This window comes from Sphaerodactylus townsendi, linkage group LG12 (assembly GCF_021028975.2).
Source record: "Sphaerodactylus townsendi isolate TG3544 linkage group LG12, MPM_Stown_v2.3, whole genome shotgun sequence".
Classification (NCBI taxonomy): Eukaryota; Metazoa; Chordata; class Lepidosauria; order Squamata; family Sphaerodactylidae; genus Sphaerodactylus; species Sphaerodactylus townsendi.
In genome coordinates, this window is record NC_059436.1 from 54,376,192 (window position 1) to 54,399,276 (window position 23,085).

General features: G+C 47.8%; 1 protein-coding gene across 1 annotated transcript in view; it reads left to right on the forward strand.

Annotated features, from left to right (window-relative positions):
* The window catches only part of GPR107 (G protein-coupled receptor 107), a 78,103-nt gene that overhangs the window by 13,523 nt on the left and 41,495 nt on the right, over positions 1-23,085 (forward strand). Inside the window, exons 2-9 of the mRNA XM_048513210.1 lie at positions 3,877-3,978; positions 7,112-7,162; positions 7,440-7,525; positions 15,450-15,577; positions 17,104-17,144; positions 19,250-19,306; positions 20,767-20,865; positions 21,866-21,999. Coding sequence (XP_048369167.1) covers positions 3,877-3,978; positions 7,112-7,162; positions 7,440-7,525; positions 15,450-15,577; positions 17,104-17,144; positions 19,250-19,306; positions 20,767-20,865; positions 21,866-21,999 — 698 coding nt within the window. The remainder of the gene's footprint in view (positions 1-3,876; positions 3,979-7,111; positions 7,163-7,439; positions 7,526-15,449; positions 15,578-17,103; positions 17,145-19,249; positions 19,307-20,766; positions 20,866-21,865; positions 22,000-23,085) is intronic.

The following is a 23,085-nucleotide window of genomic DNA, read 5'->3' on the forward strand; positions in this document are numbered from 1 at the left end:
ATTTGTTCTAAAGTCTTTATTTCACAGTGCAGGCCAAACATCAGCAAAGAGGAATCTGAAGATTCCTGCTCAAACCCACTGCCTATATTATTCTCTATTGCCCCCTCTCCCAGAGCCCCACTTCAAAGCACTACAAGCCTGGGAACAGTTCACAGTCTCCTCCAGATAAGATCTGTGGCCAGGCTGTCCTGGGAAGTGAGGAGAGAGCCCTGGACATCTGCAAAGTAGCAAGCAGTAATAAACCATTCCCCCCTTGCCATGCTTTCCACCCATCACTGACAGGCACGGTCCTGACAGAGACTTGGGTTCAGGGTGCCATCTTCCCACTCTTGACAGGGTGCAGTTGACACAAGTACCATCTGGCAAGAGGCTAGGGGTGATCATAGATACCTCTTTATTAGGGAAGGCACAGGTTACCAACAGAGCCAGAATGGCATTTTCCCGCCATCATCACCTCTGGTAACTGGCCCTCTGCCTATCTTGCCCTGACCTGGCTACATTGTGATCCATACAATGGTTACCTCCAAGTTAGACTGCTGTAACTCGCTTTATGCAGGGCTCACCTTGAGGCTGCTCCAGAAACTCCAGCTGGTCCAGAATGCGTCGATGGGGACCCCTTCAAGCGCATATGTCCAACCAGAGCTCTGCTAGCTGCTCTGCACCTGGGTGCAGTACTGAATCTCATTCCTTGGCCTTTAAAGCCCTTAATGCTCTGGGGTCCTCGTATCTGCGAGATGGCCTCTCTTGATCCATCCTCCCAAAGAACACTTCACTCATCAGGTAACAACTTGCTGGTGGTCCCTGGCCCCCAAAGCATCCACCTATCCTCGATCACAGCCGGAGTCGTCTCAGTTCTGGCCCCGAGATGGTGGAACTCTCTCTCAAATCAGGCAGCGGGATGTAGTGGTTAAAAATTGTGGATTCTCACCTGATGGACCGAATTTGATTCCCTGCTCCTCTGCATGAAGCCTGCTGGGTGACTTTGGGCTAGTCCTAGTTCTCTGAGAACTTTCTCAGCCCCACCTACCTCACAAGGTGTCTGTTGTGGGGAGAGGAAGGGAAGGAGTTTGTAAGCTGCCTTGTGTTTCCTTATGGGAGAGAAAGGTGAGGCATAAAAACCGACTCCTCTTCTTCAAGTGAGATCCAGACTCTGTGTGACATGATGTGATTCCACAGGGCCTGCAAGACAGGCCTGTGGTTGAAGACGGTGGTGGTCTCCTCCTGTCTGGCCTCCAGTTCTCCTGCTTCCCCTCCTCTCCTTTCTACGTCCTGTTATCCATGGTGGTATTCTGTTCTCTTTTTTCGACAAGAATTTGATTTGGTCTGCCCTTCCTTTGGATTGGTCCCTGTTAGTGCCATCACATTTTATTAATTAAGATTTTAACGTTATTTATATATTTTAATTGTGAAGAACTTTGTGGGAAGCTGCCCTGAGCCTGACGTGCTGGAAAAAGATGGTGTGAAAATTGAGTCAATAAATGTTCTCGTGGGGGATTGGAGTGTGGATCCGAGGGCGCGGACGAAGGAGCGATCAAAAGCTGGGCTAGGACTGTGGGAACAGGCAAGTCTGGAAGGCCAGTGCATTGCAGTGGGCTAGTGCTGGGTTAGAATGGATCCGTGTTCAAATCCCCTCACAGCCACAAAACTCACTGGGTGACCTTGGGCCAGCCGTGTGCTCTCAGCCAAGCCTGCCTTGATTCTGGATTTGTTCAGTTCAGCCTTCCTTGATTGGGAGACTAATCTGATATTGGTGGTGCAGATCCAGCGGCAGGCTGAAAAGCATTCCGGGTACTGGAGTGCTTCCTGGGCTAAAAGTCAGTTCTGACACGTATTCTTGTTATGGTATCCTTGGCATTTCCTATTTTCCCATGCCACCAGCTCACTAGTGGCTGGACACGGCCACTTCTGCCTTCTTATTCGTGACCTAATAAAAATTGCTAGTGGAAGTGGTACCAGAGCCTTTTCCATTGGGACTGCTGTGGGTGGGCCTCTTTTGTTGGGGTACACTGAGATTGATGGGACGGAGCTCTAGTGTGGGTCTTCTTTTGTTGGGAACTGTGGGCACATTGCTGTTGGTGGGACAGAGCTGTAGGAACCACCCTGGTATTTTCAGTGCTTTGTGCAGGAGAGCAGAAATCCTAAAAATTGTGGGGTTGTGCCCTTATTGTTCCTTCACTAAATGCAAGGACTTCAGCAATACCAAATGATGTACTGGCATAAGAACATAAGAACAAGCCAGCTGGATCAGACCAGAGTCCATCTAGTCCAGCACTCTGCTACTCGCAGTGGCCCACCAGGTGCCTTGGGGAGCTCACATGCAGGAGGTGAAAGCAAGGGCCTTCTGCGGCTGTAGCTGCTCCTGAGCACCTGGTCTGCTAAGGCATTTGCAATCTCAGATCAAGGAGGATCAAGATTGGTAGCCATAGATCGACTTCTCCTCCATAAATCTGTCCAAGCCCCTTTTAAAGCTATCCAGGTTAGTGGCCATCACCACCTCCTGTGGCAGCATATTCCAAACACCAATCACACGTTGCATGAAGAAGTGTTTCCTTTTATTAGTCCTAATTCTTCCCCCCAGCATTTTCAATGGATGCCCCCTGGTTCTAGTATTGTGAGACAGTGTTTTGGGGAAAGGTTCTGATGCTCAGGACTGGGTAGACCTTTCCTGTGTAAGCAGCAGGTGGAGTGTGGCTAAAAGATGTGCAGCTTTTCTTAAGTTGATTCAGCACCAGATAATTCCAATGCTTTCTGTAAATAAACACAACGATTTCAAGAATATTTGGAAATAATTTTGACCTCCCTATCCCTATTTTTATTTTTGTTTCAGCCTTATTATATTTTGTTTAATTGGTGGTGGATAAAAGAATTTGAATCCCAGGGGAATTTTTAAATTGTGATTTTAATGTTTAATGTCTATTAATTCTTGATTGTTTTAATAAACAAAGTGTGGGTTGTTCTGAGCCGACCCCAGTCAGGAAGGGGTGGGATAAGAGTCTTATAATTAAATAAAATAAAAATAAACAAATTACATTGTGCTTAATGATAATTTATTATTGAGGAGTTTGGTGTTGCATACTTGCAAATTTTCTTATAGAAATGGAAACTATACTTTAAAATCTAGAAATAAGCCAAATAGAAGAGAAGAGTTTGGATTTATATCCCCCCTTTCTCTCCTGCAGGAGACTCAAAGGGGCTTACAATCTCCTTGCCCTTCCCCCCTCACAACAAACACCCTATGAGGTGGGTGGGGCTGAGAGACCTCCGGAAAGCTGTGACTAGCCCAAGGTCACCCAGCTGGCGTGTGTGGGAGTGCACAGGCTAATCTGAATTCCCCAGATAAACCTCCACATCTCAAGCTTCAGAGCGGGGAATCAAACCCGGTTCCTCCAGCTTAGAATGCACCTGCTCTTAACCACTGCGCCACTGCTGCTCCTAACATGGATACTAACATGATACTTGTTAAGTAATTAATGCATGTTATGTTTTAAGCTGGTGAAAGAAGTTTAGGTTAGGAAGGAATGTAAGTATTCCATGTATTTCATTCCTTCTTCTCCTGCCCCCCCACCCCCCAATATCAGTTTTTTTTAACATGCATGCACATATATGAAAAAGGAGGGCTGAAAGAAGAGAGAAACCAACAAGTTCAGGCAGTGACTGATGGATAGCTGACTTGACTCTTACATAATGGCCTGGCAGGATTGCCACTGTAGGAGATGGTTCTGGAAACATTTGGTCCTCCCTGGTTGGCCGGTGGAAAGGTGCCTCACTGTTTCACCTCCTGCTCCGCTGTATCCAAGTGGAATAGCTACTAACAGGGGTGAGAAGTGCCCTGTGGCAAAGTCCACTTTATGAAAGAGGCCACCTTCTCTCTTTCAGGATGATGTGCGGCAGAAAGTTCATCTGAACACTTTTGGCTTCTTCAAGGATGGCTTCATGATGGTCAGTGTTCACAACCTCTCCGTTGACCGGAACCACCTGGTAGGTGTCCTATTGCATGTACCAAGCAACCCCCCCTCCAAAAGTTGCTATATATATTGGAACTGAACTATGGTTGGCCTCAGAGGTCAGTCTTGCTCCTGAGTCAGCAGCTGCAAATAGTCTTGAAGGCTACAAATTGAGCACCCATGTCTACCCCACCACATTTGTTTGCCGAGCTTGCTCTGAACAACTGTTACATCTTTCTGATAGTAATTAAGGACTAGAGTGCGTGTTGTGGATGTGGCAAGTGTGCTACAGAAAATATGACATCTCTATGTAGTCTCTTTCTGTCTTCCTCTACCGCAAGCTGGTAACCGCCAGGAAGGTGGATGGGATGACATATGGTGGATTTGCAGTTCCCACTCAACCTATATGGTGAGCACTAAGGAGCACCCGTTGCACCCAGGCTGTTATTCAAATCAGTATATTCATTTTTCATATACTGCATTAATTTTTATAGTCATTAATTTTAAAGTCAGTTTGACATCTACATTTAAACACAGTATAATATTTCATTCATCAGTATTCAATACTTATCAATTCTTATCAATAGTCAATTCAAATGAAATATCCATTCCAAAATCAAAGCTTCATTCATAAGTATATACAGTTTCATTCACAAAGGTACATCATTCATATAAGTATACAAAAATGCTTCGCGTGTATGAGAAGTTTTTCGCGTATCTTCTTCAGTGTAATTAAACTTTCATCCAATTAAATCATGGAGGCTTCTGATGGGTACATCTGCAATTAAAGACACATATACATGTATGTACATATATACAATTTCCCAGTACATTGTTTTTACGTAGATCATTTTTAAAGTCCACTACTTACTGGCTCTCTGCCCTGAGTTGCCTATTCCCATTGGCACCTTCCTATTCCTTTCCTGTCCGCATGTCTGAGTTCCACTGAAATCAACCTAATTGGAATCACCTGTACAGCTGTCCTTCATTCTACAAATGGCATGAGAATTCAAGTGCTTTGTTAAGCCCTATTCGATCAGTTTGAAATTTAAAGATATATCAGTTTTCCATCTGTAACAGTTTTTTCTCTACATTACCTATGTCAGTCCCATCTTTCAAGTGATAAATTATACAGAAACATAAATCCGTATCACTATATTGTAATGTTAAAAAATGTTCCACCTGTGGGGCATCTGTCTATCTATCAATGGGAATAGGCAGCTCAGGGCAGAGAGCCAGTAAGTAGATACGCGAAAAACGTCTCATACGCGCGAAGCGTTTTTGTATACTTATATTAATGATGTACCAGGTCTATGGGGCTATCAAGAAGAGACTTTTTGTTAGAGAGTTTCAACAGATGCTAGAGGAAGCTAATAAAACCTGTTCCCCAATCTCTCTGGGAATACCTGTGGATAGATTAATTGTAGCCCCGGTACCTTTATCTCCTGGTTGAGGCCCGGTGGAGTAGAGCAATCACCTTAGCTAGGTGTAATGCCCTGCCTTCCTCCTTTAGCCTTGGATGCCACCTTGGAATTCCACATAAAGAAAGGAAATGCCCGTGTGGCATGGGTTCTGTGGAAACAGTATCTCATATGCTGTTGGATTGTCCTTTTTATGAGATAGGTAGGAAGAAGCACATAATTCCCTTCCTGCATGGAAGTGAAGGCATTACAGATAAACAGAAGGTTATATATCTTTTAAACAGCCACAACTACGAGCTGTTGGAAGCGGTGGCTAAATTTTTAAATGGTGTTATTTTAACTCGTCAGAAGTTGTAAAGGCTGTTATTATCTTGCAGTGTTAATGTTAAACTATTTATATGCCATTAAAGGTATTCGAAATCGAATCGAATGATGTACCTTTGTGAATGAACTGTATATACTTATGAATGAAGCTTTGATTTTGGAATGGATATTTGATTTGAATTGACTATTGATAAGAATTGATAAGTATTGAATACTGATGAATGAAATATTATATTATGTTTAAATATGATGTCAAACTGACTTTAAAATTAATGACTATAAAAATTAATGCAGCATATGAAAAATGAATATACTGATTTGATTGCCTGGCTGCAACGGGTGTTTATTTGTGGGTGAAATAGGTGTTTATTTGTGTGAGTTGAGATTACTCTAGACCAGGGGTGGGCAATTATTTTTTCCATGGGGCCGCATAAGAAACAGAAAATATTGTTGAGGGCCGGGCCAAAAGGCAGAGGGGCGAGGCGCTTTTGAAAGCCCCGCAGAAGCCGGCAGCCAAGGCAACCGGCTTCTGCAGCGCTTTCAAAGACGCCTCGCTCCCCAGCAAGGCAGTATGGCGAGATGCGAGTTTGATTCGGCAGAAGCCGGCAGCCAAGGCAACCGGCTTCTGCGGGGCTTTCAAAGGCGCCTCTCTCCCCAGCAAGGCATGGGGGCCAGTCAGGGTCATCCGGCGGGCCGTATAATGCCCAGGTCTGCTCTAGACGTTGCACTCAAAGAGTTGAAGTGTTACTAGAGCACTAAGGAGCGCCACAGGATGAGTTGAGTTCCACTTCTGGAGCTCCAGGCCTAAACTTGATTTTGACCTGCCACAGCGGCAGTGACATTTGAGAAGTAAAGTAGCATTGCAAACACAACTGGTGTGTTTCTTGCACGTTAAATGTGGAAACGAATTCCAAATTACTTGCATTTTCATTCTTGCCCTGCCCTTTTTCTGATCTGCTGAAGCTGGTGTTTCGCTTTGGCTTAATCAAGCAACTAGATCTCCTGAGTAAACTTTTATATGAAGTCTTGTAATGTTTAGCGAGCTGTAACTTCTGAATAACCTTGGGTAGGACTGGAATCCTTAATCTGTAGCTGCTTAATTGGTGAAGGCAGATTCAGATAGGAAAATATTATCCTGTTTTTTGTAGGATGCTGTTGAGGGTTCTGGAGATATTACTTTATCGAATGATATTAAAGACAGATTTTTTTTAAAAAAATTGGGTGGTAGCTTTGGCTTGTTGAACCATAAATTCTGCCGCATGTTCTTAACATCCTCAAAATAAATACTAATGTGGGAAGTTTTGGCAGAATACAGTTGAATCTGAATGTTGAGTGGTGTAATGATTAATTTTGTGTAAAAAAATGTTTGATTCATTGACTACCTTAATTTTAAGTGATTCATTCTCTGAACAATTTCTTTAGGTGGGATTCACTTTAGACCGGACACGGAATGATGGATTTTCCACTTACCTGGTAAGGCCAAAAAAGGACGGGTGGGCAGGGCTGATGAGTATCACGCACATTGATCATTCTGTACTGTGTTCCTTCTGCTAGCAGAGAAGGATGCTTTCCAGTAGCACACATTTGGCCTGAACTTTGCCAGGCCCTGAATGGAACTTTTCAATGTAAGCTTGTTTCTCTAAGAAAAAATGTGTCTTCTGTTTAAAGAACTCCCAGAGTTATTGACTTTTTTTCCTCTATATGGTGAGCAGAGAGAAAGTCATAGATAATCTGCTTTTGTGTCTTTTAGGATGAAAAATTGGATTATTGCATTTTAAATAGGACGTCGCTTGATGTTTCTATTAAAATCCTACTTGTGAACTTCACAGATTATAGGTAAGAGTCTCAGTTGCTTCTTCCAGCTTGCCTCCCTCTTTTCTAATTGAATATTGTCAAGATGGCCACCCCTACTCTGGGCTGAATCACACCTTTAAGTGGCCTTGGGAGATTTCTTAATGAAGGTCTGGTAAAAGGTCTCACCTAATCTTTGTTTGGAAACTGAATATCCTTTTTTCATGTTGGGCGGGACCTCTTTCTTCAATGCAATCTATCTTTAAAAACGGTTTTCAGGACTGTTCACATGAGGCTGTGTTCTTTTGTTCTTGGAAACTGGCAGGCCCTTCCTTCTACCTGGGGTCGGTCTCCTTTCAGAGTTTGCAAAGGGAGGCCCTATTTTATTGCAGGAATACATGTTAATACTCATGACTAGGGAATAGGATCCCCCCCCCCCCCGAGGCGTAGCAAAGAAAAATGGTGCCTGGGGCAAAATGGTGCCCCCGCACCCCATGGTAGCTGTACCCCCTATGGTAACTACACCCCCCCTGTGCCCCACTTACCTGAGCTGGCGGTGGTCTCGGACTGCCTGGCGGGGCTGAGGGGTGCTCGGTTGCTGCCTCCGCCAGACCTGGCTGGGTGGGGCCAAGCCAAGGGGCACTGTTGCGGCCCTGCTAGGCTGCTCCTTGAGCCTCTGCCAGCTGAAGGAGAAGCCTGGTGGGGCCAGGCCCAGCTGAAGGGGGTAGGGCATGGATGAGCTGAGTCGGTGTGGGGGTGCCAACCCTATCTCTCCTGCGCCAACTCGGACGGGCCGATTCAGCACGGGAAAGGTGTGGGGGGCACAGAATCGCCTCACACACGGCACACCCTTCCTCCCCTGTGCCGATTGGGGAGCCAAGTCAGTGCGGGGGTGTGGGAGGTGATTTTGTGCCCCTCCATGTGATAGGATGGCGTGCGCCCAGGGACATGTGACCCCACGTCTCTGTGGGCGCTCCATCTCTGGATCTCCCCCACCTCCTGTTCTCCAGCCAATTTCATACCTCAGAAGGAAAGATGTTGACAGTCTGTATTCTTCATTCGTTCAGGAATTGGTAGAGTCTTTTAAAAAACCCAGCTTGGGACCTATTGCAAGCTTGTTCCCACCAATGGAGAGGTTCTGAGTGTGAACCAAATAGAAATGTTAAGGCTGCTTTAAATGCCATCTAGCCAATGCGTGGCTTAAATACAGCACATCTGCTCACCTTTTTCCCCAAGCTAAGCATTTATCTCTGCTTTTGGGATCCCTGGCTGGAGTGTGATGCTCCGCAGAGTTTGTTTACAGAGGGCCTGCTGCCCTCTGGTCTCCTGCAGGAAGCTGGCCTAGTGCTATGGGTTGTTGATCTTACGGCTAATAGGGGGCTGTGTCAGGCCCAGAGTGCATTGTGTACTCAGGAAAACGGGGTGCTAAATCTATCAGTATTATGAAAGTGTAGATTTCTTTCCCACCGCTTGGAAGGAGCATTGATAAATACTTGCTGTTGGTCAGTTTCTCCAGAGGCTTGACTTCTTATAGAGGCCACTGAAAGTAATTTGCTTAAGAGAAGCTAATAATGCTTACTGATTTAATATCCATTTAAACCTTAGAGGAGCCATCGAAAACCCTTAGCCCTCTTGTTTGTGTTGCTCATTTGACTATCAGCCTTCTTCTTCTGAGAAGTAGGTCACTATTTGATTCCGCCTGAGGTTGGAAGGTAACAAATAGCTGTAGGAAACAGCCATAAAAATCCTTGATATGTCCCTTCTTTGGATTGGGGATAATAGCAGTGGCCTACCCTACTGGGAAAGTGGTTAAATTTCTTGCGATAATTCTTGTGAAGTACTATGAGCAATATGTAAACCTATATTATTGCCTCTCTTTTTTCCCCACCCCCAAATAAGTCTTCCATTCTAGGCCTAATTGATAGAATTGCCTTGGGGAGGGGGTGGCAGTGAGAAGATGCCACAATCCTGGGAAAGGGGGCGCCCTTCTCAGCAACTGGACCTACATGCAAGGTCCAGCTTCACCCTTTTTTTGAAGCAACCTCTCTCCGTATTTAGTTGCATGCGCTGAAACTGTTTTTGACTCCTGACTACCTCTGGAAGGCTGCTGCCCTTTACTTTCTCTTGGAGGCTGAGGACAACTTGGTGGTGGGTGATTTCCACCCCATCTCAGGAAGGCAGGAAAATAATTCCGTCACTTCCTGTCAAGGCTCAGGCTCCATTTTAGCCAGTATTTTTCCTGCCTCAACAGGGAGTGCATGGAATTCTTCAGTCTCCTGCACTTGATTCTTGGTTTTGCACCACTTGGTGCCTGATCCGTCCTCCTGTCTTTGTCTTTTCTCTGTGTCTCTTCTTGTACTTTTCCCTACTTGTATCTAGGCTGTTAGAATCTTTGTATTGTAGTGTGCTCTCTCCTTCTAGGGAGATTCACTAGCGGCCTTCTTTCCTGCCAAAAAGGTCTGCAAAAGGCTGACAGGGAGTTTTCCCCTTGTAGGGCTAACTACCACCGCTCTGCAGCAGAAGCTACCAGAGCAGCCCTTAGGAGGGTGGACCCCCCCCCCCCCCCGAGCAACACAGAAGATCCCCTCTCAGCCCAGTATTGTGCATGGGATTGTGCACTAGTATGCAGGGCTGAACCAGAGGCTCATAGGCCTCAGCAGCCAAAAGGCATGCAGGGCAAGCAGCAGGCAGGATTGGAGCAGCCGCCTTCAAAAAGTAAGCAGTTTGATAGCCACAAGCACGCTCCATGCCTAGAGCACACTCCATGCCTAGAGCATATTGCATCACCCACTCCTTCGGATGTCTTCCACGATCCAGCTGGAGTCAACAAGGCAAGATTGCAGCGGTTTGGGGGAAGGTGTGCAAACCTCGGAGGAGGAAGATAGCTCTGGAACTGTTCCCTTGCATGGCCCTTTTGACTGGCAGTCTTTCACCTTGTCTGACTTTGCCAGTTTCTTGAATGAGGCTATAGATGACAAAGCTGCAGCAATCCCACCAGGGCAGAGAGGCCAGGACTACTGGCTCTCTTCTTCCCTCTGAAACAATGCAAGCTCCTATGCATCCCCATTGCAGGGTCCAGATCCTCCACAACTGGGACAGACCTAGGTCCCCATCCCAGGACCCACATCCAACAATATATGGGCAGACTAGGGGTTACCCTAGGTCCCCATCTCGCAATCCTCTGGCCTTCCCGCAGGAGGAAAATTATAGCGGGGACGAGGAACAACAGTCAGCAGATCACTTCTCTGACTCTGAGGAGGTAACAGCATCCACTGCAGATAATGCCTTCGGGTGCCTTAAAGAGGAAGAAATTGAATTCTTAATTATCAAAACCACAACTGCCCTTGACTTACGTGATTCTGAGGATGCACAAGTCCCAGGTGCTACTTCAGCATTACCAACCAAACCGATCAAAGGATGTCCTAAGGGTAGTAAGTAGTATTTCTCCCAAGGGGAAACCCCTGAACTAGCATTTCCCATTCCTGAATTTTTCATACGAAAGATTAGTAAAGAGTGGGAAACTCCTGCCGCCAACAAGCATACTTGTCGGTAGCCAAAAGGGCACTACCTTGTACTGGAATACGTTAACAACAGTGTACAGGTGCCCTTAGTGGATGGTGTAATTGGGGCCACACAATCTGGCAGCCTCGTTGTTAAAGATGGAGAGGACAGTATTAAAGACTATCTTGACAAAAGATCTGAGATGATTCTTAAGCGTCCTCATGAATTCCTGGCATCAACCATGAAAGCCATAGCACCAGCTTCCATGGTTGCCAGAGCCCTCCTAGTCTGGGTTGGGTGCATCCTTGAATTTTTACCCCCAAAGTAACAGCTATCAGGGAAGGGTTGGAGCGTATTAGGATCAGTTCAGCCTTCATCGCTGATGCCACCTTCGATGCCATAGGCTTGTCTGCATGCTCTATGGCAGGGGTCGGGAACCCGCGGCTCGCGAGCCGCATGCGGCTCTTCCGCTGCTGTTCTGCGGCTCCATGAGCGGAGCCGCCGGTCCCCTCTTCGCCCGCCCTGCAGGAAGCAGGGCGGGCACATGTCTAGCCCGCGGCGGGGGGGTGAGCGGGCGGGGGGGAGGGAGAGTGAGCGAGCAAGTCGGCGGGGGAGCGGACGGGGGGGCGAGCGAGTGGGTGGGGGGGGGGGGTGAGCCAAATAGCTCTTTGGTGGTGAGCCAAATTTGGTGGTGAGCCAAATGGCTCTTTGAGGGGAAAAGGTTCCCGACCCCTGCTCTATGGCATCCACAATGGTAGCCTGCCGCAGTGCCTGGGTCAGAACCTGGCAGGCTGATAACCATTCTAAAACCCTGTTGACCGGATATTCTTTTCAAGGTCAGACCCCTTTTGGCAAAGACCTAGACCAGATATTGGTCGAAACAAAAGTTAAGAAAAAAAAACCCTGGAGACTGTAGGAACACGTCATGGTACCCTAGAGATGGTAGGAACAGCTCATCATTCCCCAGGGGCCCTGTCTTCTCTCGTAGAAGAGACAACTTTTGGTCAAGGTTTGACAAAAAACCCAGGGCAGACACCACATCCAAATCTTGACTCCAATCTCAATGCCGTTCCAGTGGGGGGTCACCTCTTCCTCTTTCAGAAACTATGGAGAGATGACTACATGGACTCCTGGACGAGAGAGGTGGTGTCCCAGGGTTACATTTTCGAATTCCTCCATTTGCCACCCTCTCGTTTTCTACCCTCCCCACTCAGCTCCGGGACCGACATGCTTTCTCGGACCTTGAATGCCATAGATCATCTCCTATCCATCAGAGCAATTGAACCAGTCCTGAAGGAGGATCTGTTTTGTGGTCAACACTCGCATTTCTTCATAGTCCCCAAGAAGGCAGGACTGGAGGGTGATCCTCAATCTTCGCTTGATCAACAGGTACATCAGACTTTGCAGATTTAAAGAGTAAGCTCTCCCATTCAGTCTAGCCTCTGCACCAAGGGTATTCTGCAAAGTTCTGTTAGCACCAATCACGCTCCTCTGTCAACAGGGCGTGCACATTCATCTGTACCTGGATGACCTCCTCATCTGGTCCAAGTCCAGAGAAACTGCAGCCTGCGATCTCAACTGGGTGGTGCTGATCCTTCAACAACACAGGTTCTTGATAAACACGGACGGGAGCATCCTCATTCTTCACAGCGGATCTTACATCTTGGGGCCATCATCAACTCCAACAAGAATGCCTTCTTCCTCCCGGACGAAAAGATCTGCAAGATCCAGAGAATGATCGGCTCCCTACTCCAACCCCGGTCAGCATCGCTTCTGCTCCTGGCCAAAATCTTAGATATTCTCATAGCCACAATAGACCTGGTTCAATGAGGGGGATTCCATGCTCGACCCCTTCGACAGTTTCTTCGCCCGTTTCAATGGGACATAATCATCAAGAGGGATCAAACCTTGTTGATTCCCCACTCCTTCAAGGAACAGCTGCAATGGTGATTTCACAACAGAATGTGAACCAGGGCAAGCATGTCAGTCAAATACAGATCTTCACAGACACCAGCCTGCAAGACTTGGGAACCAATACAAGGCAAATGGAACAACAGGCAATCCAAGCTACCCATTAATATTTTTGAGGTAAAGGCCATCCTGCAAGTACTTCATCACTTCCAGTATTCAATCAGGAACCAACATGTCCTAATCCGCACCTACAACATCGCAGCAAAGGTCTACATAAACAACCAGGGAGGCTCCAAATATTCTCGCCTACATTCAACAGAGGACAATGTCCTGAGCCTCAGGGCAGAACACATCAAGGGAACCTCGAATCTGGATGCAGACTGGCTGAGCTGACAGACATTCTCTCCACCAGAGTGGTCCCTCAACAGAACAATCTTTCGGACCATCACTCACAGGTTCGGGATGCCAACGATGGACCTTTTTGCTACAGCTCAAGTAATTCTCATTGCTCCCTATTGGCCAAGGAGACCATGGTTCTCAGCTATCCAGGAACTCACTTTGGGCCCTCCTTACTGGATCCCAGTGTCTCCAAACCTCTTCTCACAAGGACCACTGAGACACCCCAACCCCAGGATGGATCAACTTGACCGTCTGGCTGTTGAGCAGCGAAAATTAACCAGTAAGGGATATTCAACATATGTTACCAATACACTGCTGGCTTCCAGACATCCAGCAACTCTTCGCATTTACAACTATACGTGGAAAGCCTTTGTCGGATGGACCAGGCGAAAACAAATCAGTCCAGATAATCCACCTCTGCCAGAGGCTCTGGACTTCCTACAGGAAGGTTTCAAATTTGGTCTTCGCAGTAACACTTGGAGAAGACAGGTTGCCGTCTTATCCATGGATGGCATACCTTTCAGGGTTTCCCAGCAACAGAACATCCTGACATTCTAAGGATTTTAAAGAGTGTTCAGCAATCTCAACCACCAATTTGTCACCGATTCCCTTCATGGAAGCTGCACAGAATCTTCTCATCCCTTACGAAGTCCCCACTCAAGCCAATCCAAACTATCCATCTTAAATGGCTAAGGATGAAGGTGCTCTTCTTGGTTGCGATCACCTCTGCTAGGAGGGTCTCGGAGCTCAGGGCTCTACCAGTCAATCCTAATCTGTGTGTATTCCATGAGGGCAAAATAGTTCTCAGAATGGATCCTACGTTTAAACCAAAAAGTTTCTTCCACTTTCCATCTGCAGCAAGACATTGTGCTGCCTTCATTCTGTCCACAACCATCACATCCCCAAGAGCGCTCATTGCATTCCTTGGATGTTAGGAGGGCAATCAAAGCCTTCATAATCAGGACTGACTCCATGCGCCAAATGCAAACTCTGTTCATCAACTTATCTGCCCCTAGGCTAGGCCTTCCTATATCAACAGCATCTATCAGCTCAATTCTGTATTATAGAGGCACATAAGGCCCTAAATATCCCATTTCCATCAGGTATTACAGCTCACTCCATTCGTTCCGCAGCCGCCAACGCAGTATTCTGACACAGGAGCAAATTTGCAAGGCAGCCATTTGGTCTCCCCCTCCACATTTGTTAAGCACTACAAATTACAATCTTGGGGGGCTGCTGAAACCGTCTTTGGACGGAGGGATCATATCATAGAAACTTAACGAGAGCCCACCCTAATTAGGGACACTGCTTTGGGATGTCCCACCAAGATGTCCTCCGCCTCCAAAAGAAAGGTCCATTGGATACTCACCCTGAAGGGACCTTCTCTTGGTAAGCAGGAGGACATCTTGGCCCTCCCTGTGCATCATTAGTGTCTTATATGGGTCCAAGAAATTCTTCTCTAAAGGAAATACTTCCTTCTAAGGGCTGTATGTAATTGTTACTGTTTTTTCCCCCGCTGTTCTTGTTACGGTTAACGCTGACTTCTAATGTTCTGTGGTTATGTTTTTTGCGTTCTTTACTGTTATTTCTACTGCTCGGTCAGGCGAATACTGGCTAAAATGGAGCCTGAGCCTCGACAGGAAGTGACGGAATTATTTTTCCTGCCTCCATGAGATGGGGTGGAAATCACCCACCAAGATGTCTTCCCGCCTACCAAGAGAAGGTCCCTTCACGGTGAGTATCCAATGGACCGTTCCCTGTCTTTTTAAAAAGAAAGATTCAATGCCCTTTAAAGCAAAAAATCTGTCAGTATCACAGTTCTGCAAAAGGCAACACAAAGCCTCTACTTTGTGTTGCTCTGTATACCCACGTCTAGTAGTGACTCTTTCCTGCCTTCCAGCTGAAAGTGCCAGGAACTGGGACCGTCTGCATGCAAAGCATATATGCCTGGTACGCATTCTGTAGCCTTCTGTTTCTTCCCTAGCCGTTGTTCTCTTCCCTGCTAACCTGGAAGTGATGGCTCTTCTTTCCCTCTTTTCTCTTTACTCCACCAGTGCTGCAGATCCAGAAAACCAATGCTAAGCTTCCTTCATTAGAGCTATGCCCTTTGCTCTCATACGGATGAAATAACATTACCCACCCCTCTTTGTCTATACAGTGTGAAAGTCAAGCCCAAAGCCGAAACTCCCCAGCTACCCAAAATAGTCTTCGTAGATGGGACTGCACATTCGGGGACTGCTCCAGTCAAGGGCTCGTCCACAGAGGAGGCGCTGCCTCAGAACAGTGGTGAGCTGGTCTCCAGATGTAAAATTAAGCTGTTACTGAATGACTAGCCATTTCCATGTCTACTGTGGAAGTCAGCTGTTTGACTTCTGGACCTGTCTAGACTATTTTAATAATATGATAAACATACACAAGATGAGGGTCAAAGTCACTGACTGTACTGACTTTCAACTGGAAACGAGGCTTGTAAGTCTGTGGATTGCCATTATGTCGTGATAATTAAATGGAGCCTGCATGACAGAGGCATGTAGACCTCTGGCATGTAGAACTGAAGAGGGAGGGCATTGCATGTATACCCAAGTTGCATGGAGAATGTACCAAAGATATAAAATGCTTTGCACAGTCTAGCCCAGGGGTAGGGAACCTGCGGCTCTCCAGATGTTCAATTGGCCATGCTGACAGAGGCTGATGGGAATTGTAGTTCCTGAACATTTGGAGAGCCGCAGGTTCCCTACCCCTGGTCTAGCCATGTTGGTTTGAAGGACTACTTTATCCTTCAGCGTCCTTTAAAAATCTAGCCGGTTGTCTCATTTTACAGCCAATGCTTTAAAGAATAGGGGGAGTTTCCCCCTTTCCTTACATATACTGGTTTCAGAAAACCTGGGAAAGACAAGGCTTTGTGTATTAATTCCCTTTGACAGTAGTAATAATGCTTTGTTCTATTCAGATAATCTAAAGACGTTTCGTGTTTTTCTCTTGATATGCAAGAGTGGTTAAGATTATTATGTCTATAAGAATTAAAATTCTGATATTTGATTCCACAAGAATTAAGAGACTGTGAAAACCTCAACACTGTCCACTACTTTCCCATTATCTTGCACCCTACCCCTCCTGCATAGAGGTTGCGTTCATAGAATGTCTCCCATCACACAAGCTAAAGATCCCTGACTTTATCATTTGTTCTCAGTCTTCTGAGAACCCTTTGAGTGCCAAGCCCCAATCCTAATGGAGCAGTGAGCTCTCTGTGGTAATGTATTGTCGAAGGCTTTCATGGCTGGATTCAACTGGTTGTCGTGGGTTTTCCAGGCTGTGTGGCCGTGGTCTGGTAGATCTTGTTCCTAACGTTTCGCCTGCAACTGTGACTGGCATCTTCAGAGGTGTATCGCAGAGAGAAGTCTGTTATAAGAGAAGTCTGGACACAGTGTATAACAGACTTCTCTTTATGATACACCTTTGAAGATACCAGCCACAGATGCAGGCGAAACGTTAGGAACAAGATCTACCAGACTGTGGCCACACAGCCCTGAAAAGCCACAACAACCAGTCTCTGTAGTCAGTTGGTGTGCAGATCTGCCTTGGAAATGGCATTCCAAGAAGTTTTGTAAAATGCATAAGATTTAGCTCAGGGTATACCTTATGAAGGTACATCCTGATAAAGCTAAGCAGATCTAGTGCCTGACTGGGAGACATTCTAGCGACTATGGGTAGGGATGGGAGAAAAGTGGGATTATAAACGTTTTAAGAAATTGCAGTGAATAGAGGCCATCCTGTCTGAACATCTGACTTTGGTTTTGTGTGTATATCTCTAGTGACGAAGCAGGCACCACCCAAAAATGTGACCACACCTCAGGTGAGAGATGGCTAGCATTATTACTATTACTATTGTTATTACTGTTACTGTTCAATGTTACATATCAGTGACAACTCTAAAGCAAAACTCGATACAGCCTTTTCAGAAAATAAAAAGGGACCTTTTATGGCATTTCAGATGATGAAACATTGCTGCAGCAAGGCATATACTGGCTCACATTTCTTAAGAGCAGGCTCAGCCATTTCAAATGATGTCATTCCGTTTCACTGCAGCTGGCACAGATGTTTGTCATCCCTGTCTGCTCTTCTTCCTCTCTCCCCCAAGCCCTGGTTTTCAGCCCCAGCATGCTGGAGGAGTGGGTGGGTGGGACTCCAGTTTGGTCATGCTCCTGTGCTGGGACATTACTGGCAATTGCTGTTTGTTTTCCATTGAGCCTTGTTTTCATGCTGTGTGTGAAAGGGTGGGGCTGGGGGAAGCACAGGAGGCAGACACGCCAGTCAAGCCAAATCTGTTCCTGATGCAACAGATTGAAGTTCAGTTGCAGCCAGTGATATAGGTATAGATTTTTGATGGTGGAGGTTCGGGGGGCGGGACCATGCCCCCACCTACCCCTGGGGGCGTGGCCACACCTCCCAAAGCCCCGCCCCCAGCCTCAGTGCTTATAAAGGCAGCTATCTGAGGCCAGGGACGGCAGACTTCCCTGCCCCCCCAGCCCCCTCCCGGCTGGGCTCCCAGCCAGCAGCCGGCAGTTCCTTCTGCCCTCCCCTCTGGGCAGAGGCATAGCTAGGGGAAATGGAGCCTGGTGCAAAATCTGAGTGTTTCCCCTACCTCCCTCAATGGGCGACCGCTGTGATGCTGGAATCCACCCCAAACAGTATCACTTTCAATGGTGTTTAAACTAGAGAGCCCAAATTAATCCACCTCAAAGGGAGCATCTGGGGTCCCCAGTTAAAACAACATTGAAAGTGATGCTGTTTTGGGGTGGATTCTCCCCCACCCTGAAACAGCATCTGTCCGGGCGCGAGTCCCAACGCGGCACCCGGACTTGTGATGGGGCCACGCAAGGCTGCGGCCACTCCCGAAGAGGAGACTGCGCGTGGCCTCGTCAATCCGTCGCCTCACTACCCCGCCGGGATGCTGCCCCCCCCCACCACGGCGACTCACTGACTCAAGAATCGGTCGGCATGTTGATCTACCGACCCGTCGATCCTTCGACCTGTCAATCAGCCAATCCGCTGGCACGAGCGCGCCGTACCGGGCTTGCCCAGCCTCAGCTGAGAGTGATAGTGGAGATGAGAAGGGACAACTCCTGGGATGGGGCAGAGAGTTGAGAGGGGAAAAGGGATATAAGGGGGTGGGAAAGGAAGCTCTGGGGCGTTGGCTGAGGGAAGAGGGTGGAAGGGAGAGCTGTGTGGAGGCAGGGAAAGAGGACTGTGTAGTCCAGGAGGGCAGGGGGAGGGAGAGTCCTGTAGGCCAGCTGTGCTGGAGAACAAGCTGGGGGACTTGTGTTGGGTCCCAACCCTCTGAGGGTACAACAGGGAAGGGGGAGTCGTGGGAAGCCTGGTAGGCGGACCAACCCTCGCTCAGTGAAGTAACAGAGCGAGGGGAAAGGTGCAGGAAGGGTGACAGGGTATGCCCACAGCTGAGGCACCCTGTGGGCGAGACTATTTAAGACATTGGCTGGGGAGGACAACCCCCAGGTAAAGGGAGGTGGGAGGGCACACTCGCCCCAGGGGGTGGGCGGTCAGGGGAGGTGCCACAGCATCACTTTCAATGTTTAAACTGGGAACCTCAGATTCTCCCGTTAAATCCATGCTGAAGGGGGTGGATTTAAAATAAGAATCTGGGGAAATTTGGGGGGTGCCTGCTGTCAGGGGTGCAATTGTTAAGCTAGCAGCACCAAACTTTCAGGGTATCTTTAGGAGACTCTCCTTATGATACCACCCAGGTTTGGTGAAGTTTGGTTCAGGGGGTCCAAAGTTATGGACCCTCAAAGGTGTAGCCCCCATCTTCTATTAGCTCCCGTTGGAAACAATCGGGGGTGTAGTTGTTCGTTGTTGTTTTGCAGTTAACTTTTCTCCATGGTGTTTGACCTGTTTGCGTGGGTTGGAAGAAGCTGATCTATCTTTGCTGTCTTTCCTCAGGTGCCTGCTGAGAAATCGCACCCCTTCCAGAACATATCAGGTGGCCTTTCTTTCCAGGTGGGTTGTTTCCCTGGTTGTGCTGTGTGTGGGAGATGCCTGCAGAGGGTCCCAACACATCCCTCTCGCTCCTCCATGCCATACTTTTATTTTTTATTCATTTGTTTCCCACCCAAAGCAGCTTACATTGATCTCCTTGAAGCTTTTTAGCCTCACAACAGCCTTGTGAGGTAGGTTAGTCAGAATGTGTTTGACTGGCCCATAGTCACCGCCCTCCCCCCAAGGCTTCACAGCACAGGTGTCCCAGATAATAGTTGAACACTCTTCATTATTATACCACCATGCCTCTCCTAATCTAACTGGTCCATTCTCTAAAGCTTTTAGTTCTGTTTCTACGACGTTTCATAATTCTTAATGACCTTTCTGAACCCCTGAGTTGTGTTCTATTAACTGAATATAAGTATGCCCTGCCTCTCTGGTGAAACAAACAATCACAGAGTGGTTTATGACAAAGTCAGAGAAAGGTCAGCCCTGCTAAGCAGCAGCAGAGGAATGAGATCTTTAACTTCTGCAACACCAAAGGGGAAAGGTCTTGAAAACATGCCGGTTGTATTAGAAACAGACCAAAGCCAGAACCAGAAACATTGAATACCTGATTCGGACTCAGTTGGGACAGGGGAGGTGAGGAAGGAGAGGCAGCTCCCAAATCTAAAGAAAACAAAGTTTTCATACAACACCTGAAGAATAATGAACCTGGCAGCATGGATACGGGGGGCAAGGAGGACAATCTAAGGTAATGGCCCCATCACCAGAAAGGTTCTGTGTCTGGTTACTGCTCTACAAACATAGAACAGCACAGCTTAACTGCTGGATGGGCTCTGAGAGGTTCATATGAGCCTTTAAAAACCTTTGTTCTGGACCGTATTCTGCTTTAAAGATAACCACCAGCACTTTGAATGAGACTGGCGACTAGCTGGCAAATGGTGATGTTCTCTTAAAAGTACTGTTCCCTGCATCTAGGCCAGTGATGGCGAACCTTTTCGAGACCGAGTGCCCAAATTGCAACCCCAAAACCACTTATTTATTGCAAAGTGCCAACGCGGCAATTTAACCCGAATAACCCCCTCGAGCAGGGTCCAGCCTGCTGTAGCCTCCAGCAAGTCCCACATGCACTGCTCTGCACCTCTCTAGCATCTCTGCTGCCTCTGCCCCCCTCCCCCCTGGGCAGCGGCCACTTGGAGCTGCTGCCTGGTACCAGCCCCGCCAGCTGAATCCTCCCTGCTCGCTAAGGTGCATGCACATCAAGTCCAGCGGCCCAGGCCAGCCTAGATGTGTGTGTGTGGGGGGGCAATTTCCCCCCCACATGATGAACTCTGTGCGCATGTGCCCACAGAGAGGGGTCTGAGTGCCACCTCTGGCACCCGTGCCATAGGTTCGCCACCACTGGCCTAGGCTCTGTGGTTATGTGTGTGTGTGTGTTTGGAGTAAAACCATTGACTTCTCCTCTGCCTGCTTCTCAGTTTTTCTTCAACATCTCTGAGACCCAGGAGGGCCTTTACAGCCTCTACTTCCACAAATGCGTCGCTAAGAATGTCCTGAACGATCCCTTCAGCCTCGATGTGAGTTGGCGGTCTCCCTTTCTATCCACGTATTTCTAACTAGGTCTTGGTAACTGTTTGGTGGGAAACAAGTGACTGTTCTCGTGATTCCAGCATTAAAGGGGTTGGCGTCCTCAGGCAGCTGCTGGTGCCCTGGTGCTTGGAAGGGCCTTTGCCAGCTCTGCCACTCGGCACTCACCCTCTTGATCAGACAGGCAGCTGCAAAGAGCCATAGCTGTTGACGGCTCACTCCTCTGCTCCGTCCCCATCACATGCTCATCCAGACCACTGCAGGGTTGGGGAATCTTGCTGAGAGGTGTGCGGAAACTTTGCAGCATTGCTGACAAGATAGGCCCAGTTGCCAAACCTGGCAAAGGTGGAAGGAAGTCCCTCTGGCTAGGTTTTTGACTTGTGCCTCCACTGATGAGGAGGCATCCAAAGTCAGACTCCGACTCTTGACGAGCATCTGGCTGGTCGCCCCTCAACAGATATAGTTGCGGCTCGTGAGCATATTGATGGCAGCCCAGCCCAAAACTCCAGACCAGCTGGGGAAAGAGTCACATATAGATGTCAAATAATATTGGGGAGAGGATGACCTCGTGCAGGACTCTGTGCACCCAAGGGTGCTGTGATGGCACCCTTTCTTTTTGCGCTGCCCTCTGTCCCCAGCCTCCGAGGAATGAGACTAGGAATTGCAGGGCTATTCCCTGTATGCCAGTATTGGCAAGGTGGCGGATTAAAGATCATAAGTGATTGTCCTAAATGCTGTCCCCATTAGAGGTATGCCACTGCTCAAAAAGCTGATACCAGCTAGTTCAGGAGTCTGCAACCTGCGGCTCTCCAGATGTTCATGGACTACAATTCCCAGCAGCCCCTGACACCATGGCCAATGGGCCATACTGGCAGGGGCTGCTGGGAGTTGTAGTCCATGAACATCTGGAGAGTTGCAGGTTGCAGACCTCTGGGCTAGTTGTCTTTTAGGTGCTGCAAAATCTCCTACTTTATGTTGTCTCGTTTTCAGATAGAAATTAATGAGAAGAACCCCGGCAGCTACCTCTCGGCAGGAGAAATCCCTCTCCCTAAGCTCTACATTTCAATGGCTTTCTTCTTCTTCATCTCTGGGGTGGTGTGGATCCATATCCTTCGGAAACGCAGGTCAGTGCAGCAGTGGCATCTGTGTGTGCCAATTTGGTGGCTGTCAGCTCGTGCTCAGTAAGGGCTCGGGATGGCTAGTTAGAAAGAAGCTCGAGTCAATGAAGAAATATGGGAGAAGAGGCTACAGAGAATGAACTTACTGCTGTTTGTGTGACAAAACTATGAGGAAGATGAAACGGGGGGAGGGAAAAAAGGGGGGAAATTATTTGTTTGAAAATGTATGAAGAAGGAAACTATTATAAACTGTAAAATTCAAAGGATGGCTAGTTTAAGACAAAAAGCAGTTATTCCTTCTTTCAGGCATTCTGTACAAGGTTTGAGATGCTTCCATCTTTGGTAATTAATCATCATGTGAGAAGGGTCTGTTCCTACTCTGAGATCACTTGCCCTGTTCGTAGGATCTTGCCTTTGTGCTCTGTAAAGGTGACATAATGTCTTGTGCAAGAAGGGCCGCCAGCTCTCTTTTCTTTGCTGTACCCCCTCCCCGGCACAGGCCCATTACTCACGGAACGCTTACCTCAGGACTGGCAGCTGTGTAGTGGGGCTGAAGTGTGCTCTCCTCATGTTTCTCGATTTGCACATGAGGAGGCAGCCCAGTGCCTGATCTGCAGCTGCTTGCTCATCTTAACTGACCTTTCTTTTTGCTACTTCTCTTAATTCTGCCCATCACTGGGTCTCTGCTGCAGCAAGAGAGAGAGACTTGTTTTAGAAAAGAGTCTTATTTCAAATAAAGTTTTTAAAAGCCCTCATGATCATCAGGGAGGCCAGAAGCAGAGCAGTGAACTGGATCCAGAAAGAGACGGGCTTATATCGAAATCGCTATATGAGCACTTTAGAGAAGCAGGATGGAACTGACAACATGGAATGAGGGCAGAGGCGCATGGGGGGGGGGGGGAATGGTGCCTGGAGACAACCCCTTCTCTGAATATCTCACCCCCCCTGTGCTTGGGGGCGTGGCTCAGGGGCACTAAGCCCCGGCCTCGCCAACCTGCATGAGCTGCCCACCGCTGAGTCTTGCCCCCAGCCTCCGTGCAGGTCGCAGGGCCTGGGGAACACAAAAGCCGCCCTGCACACAGGCTGGGGGGG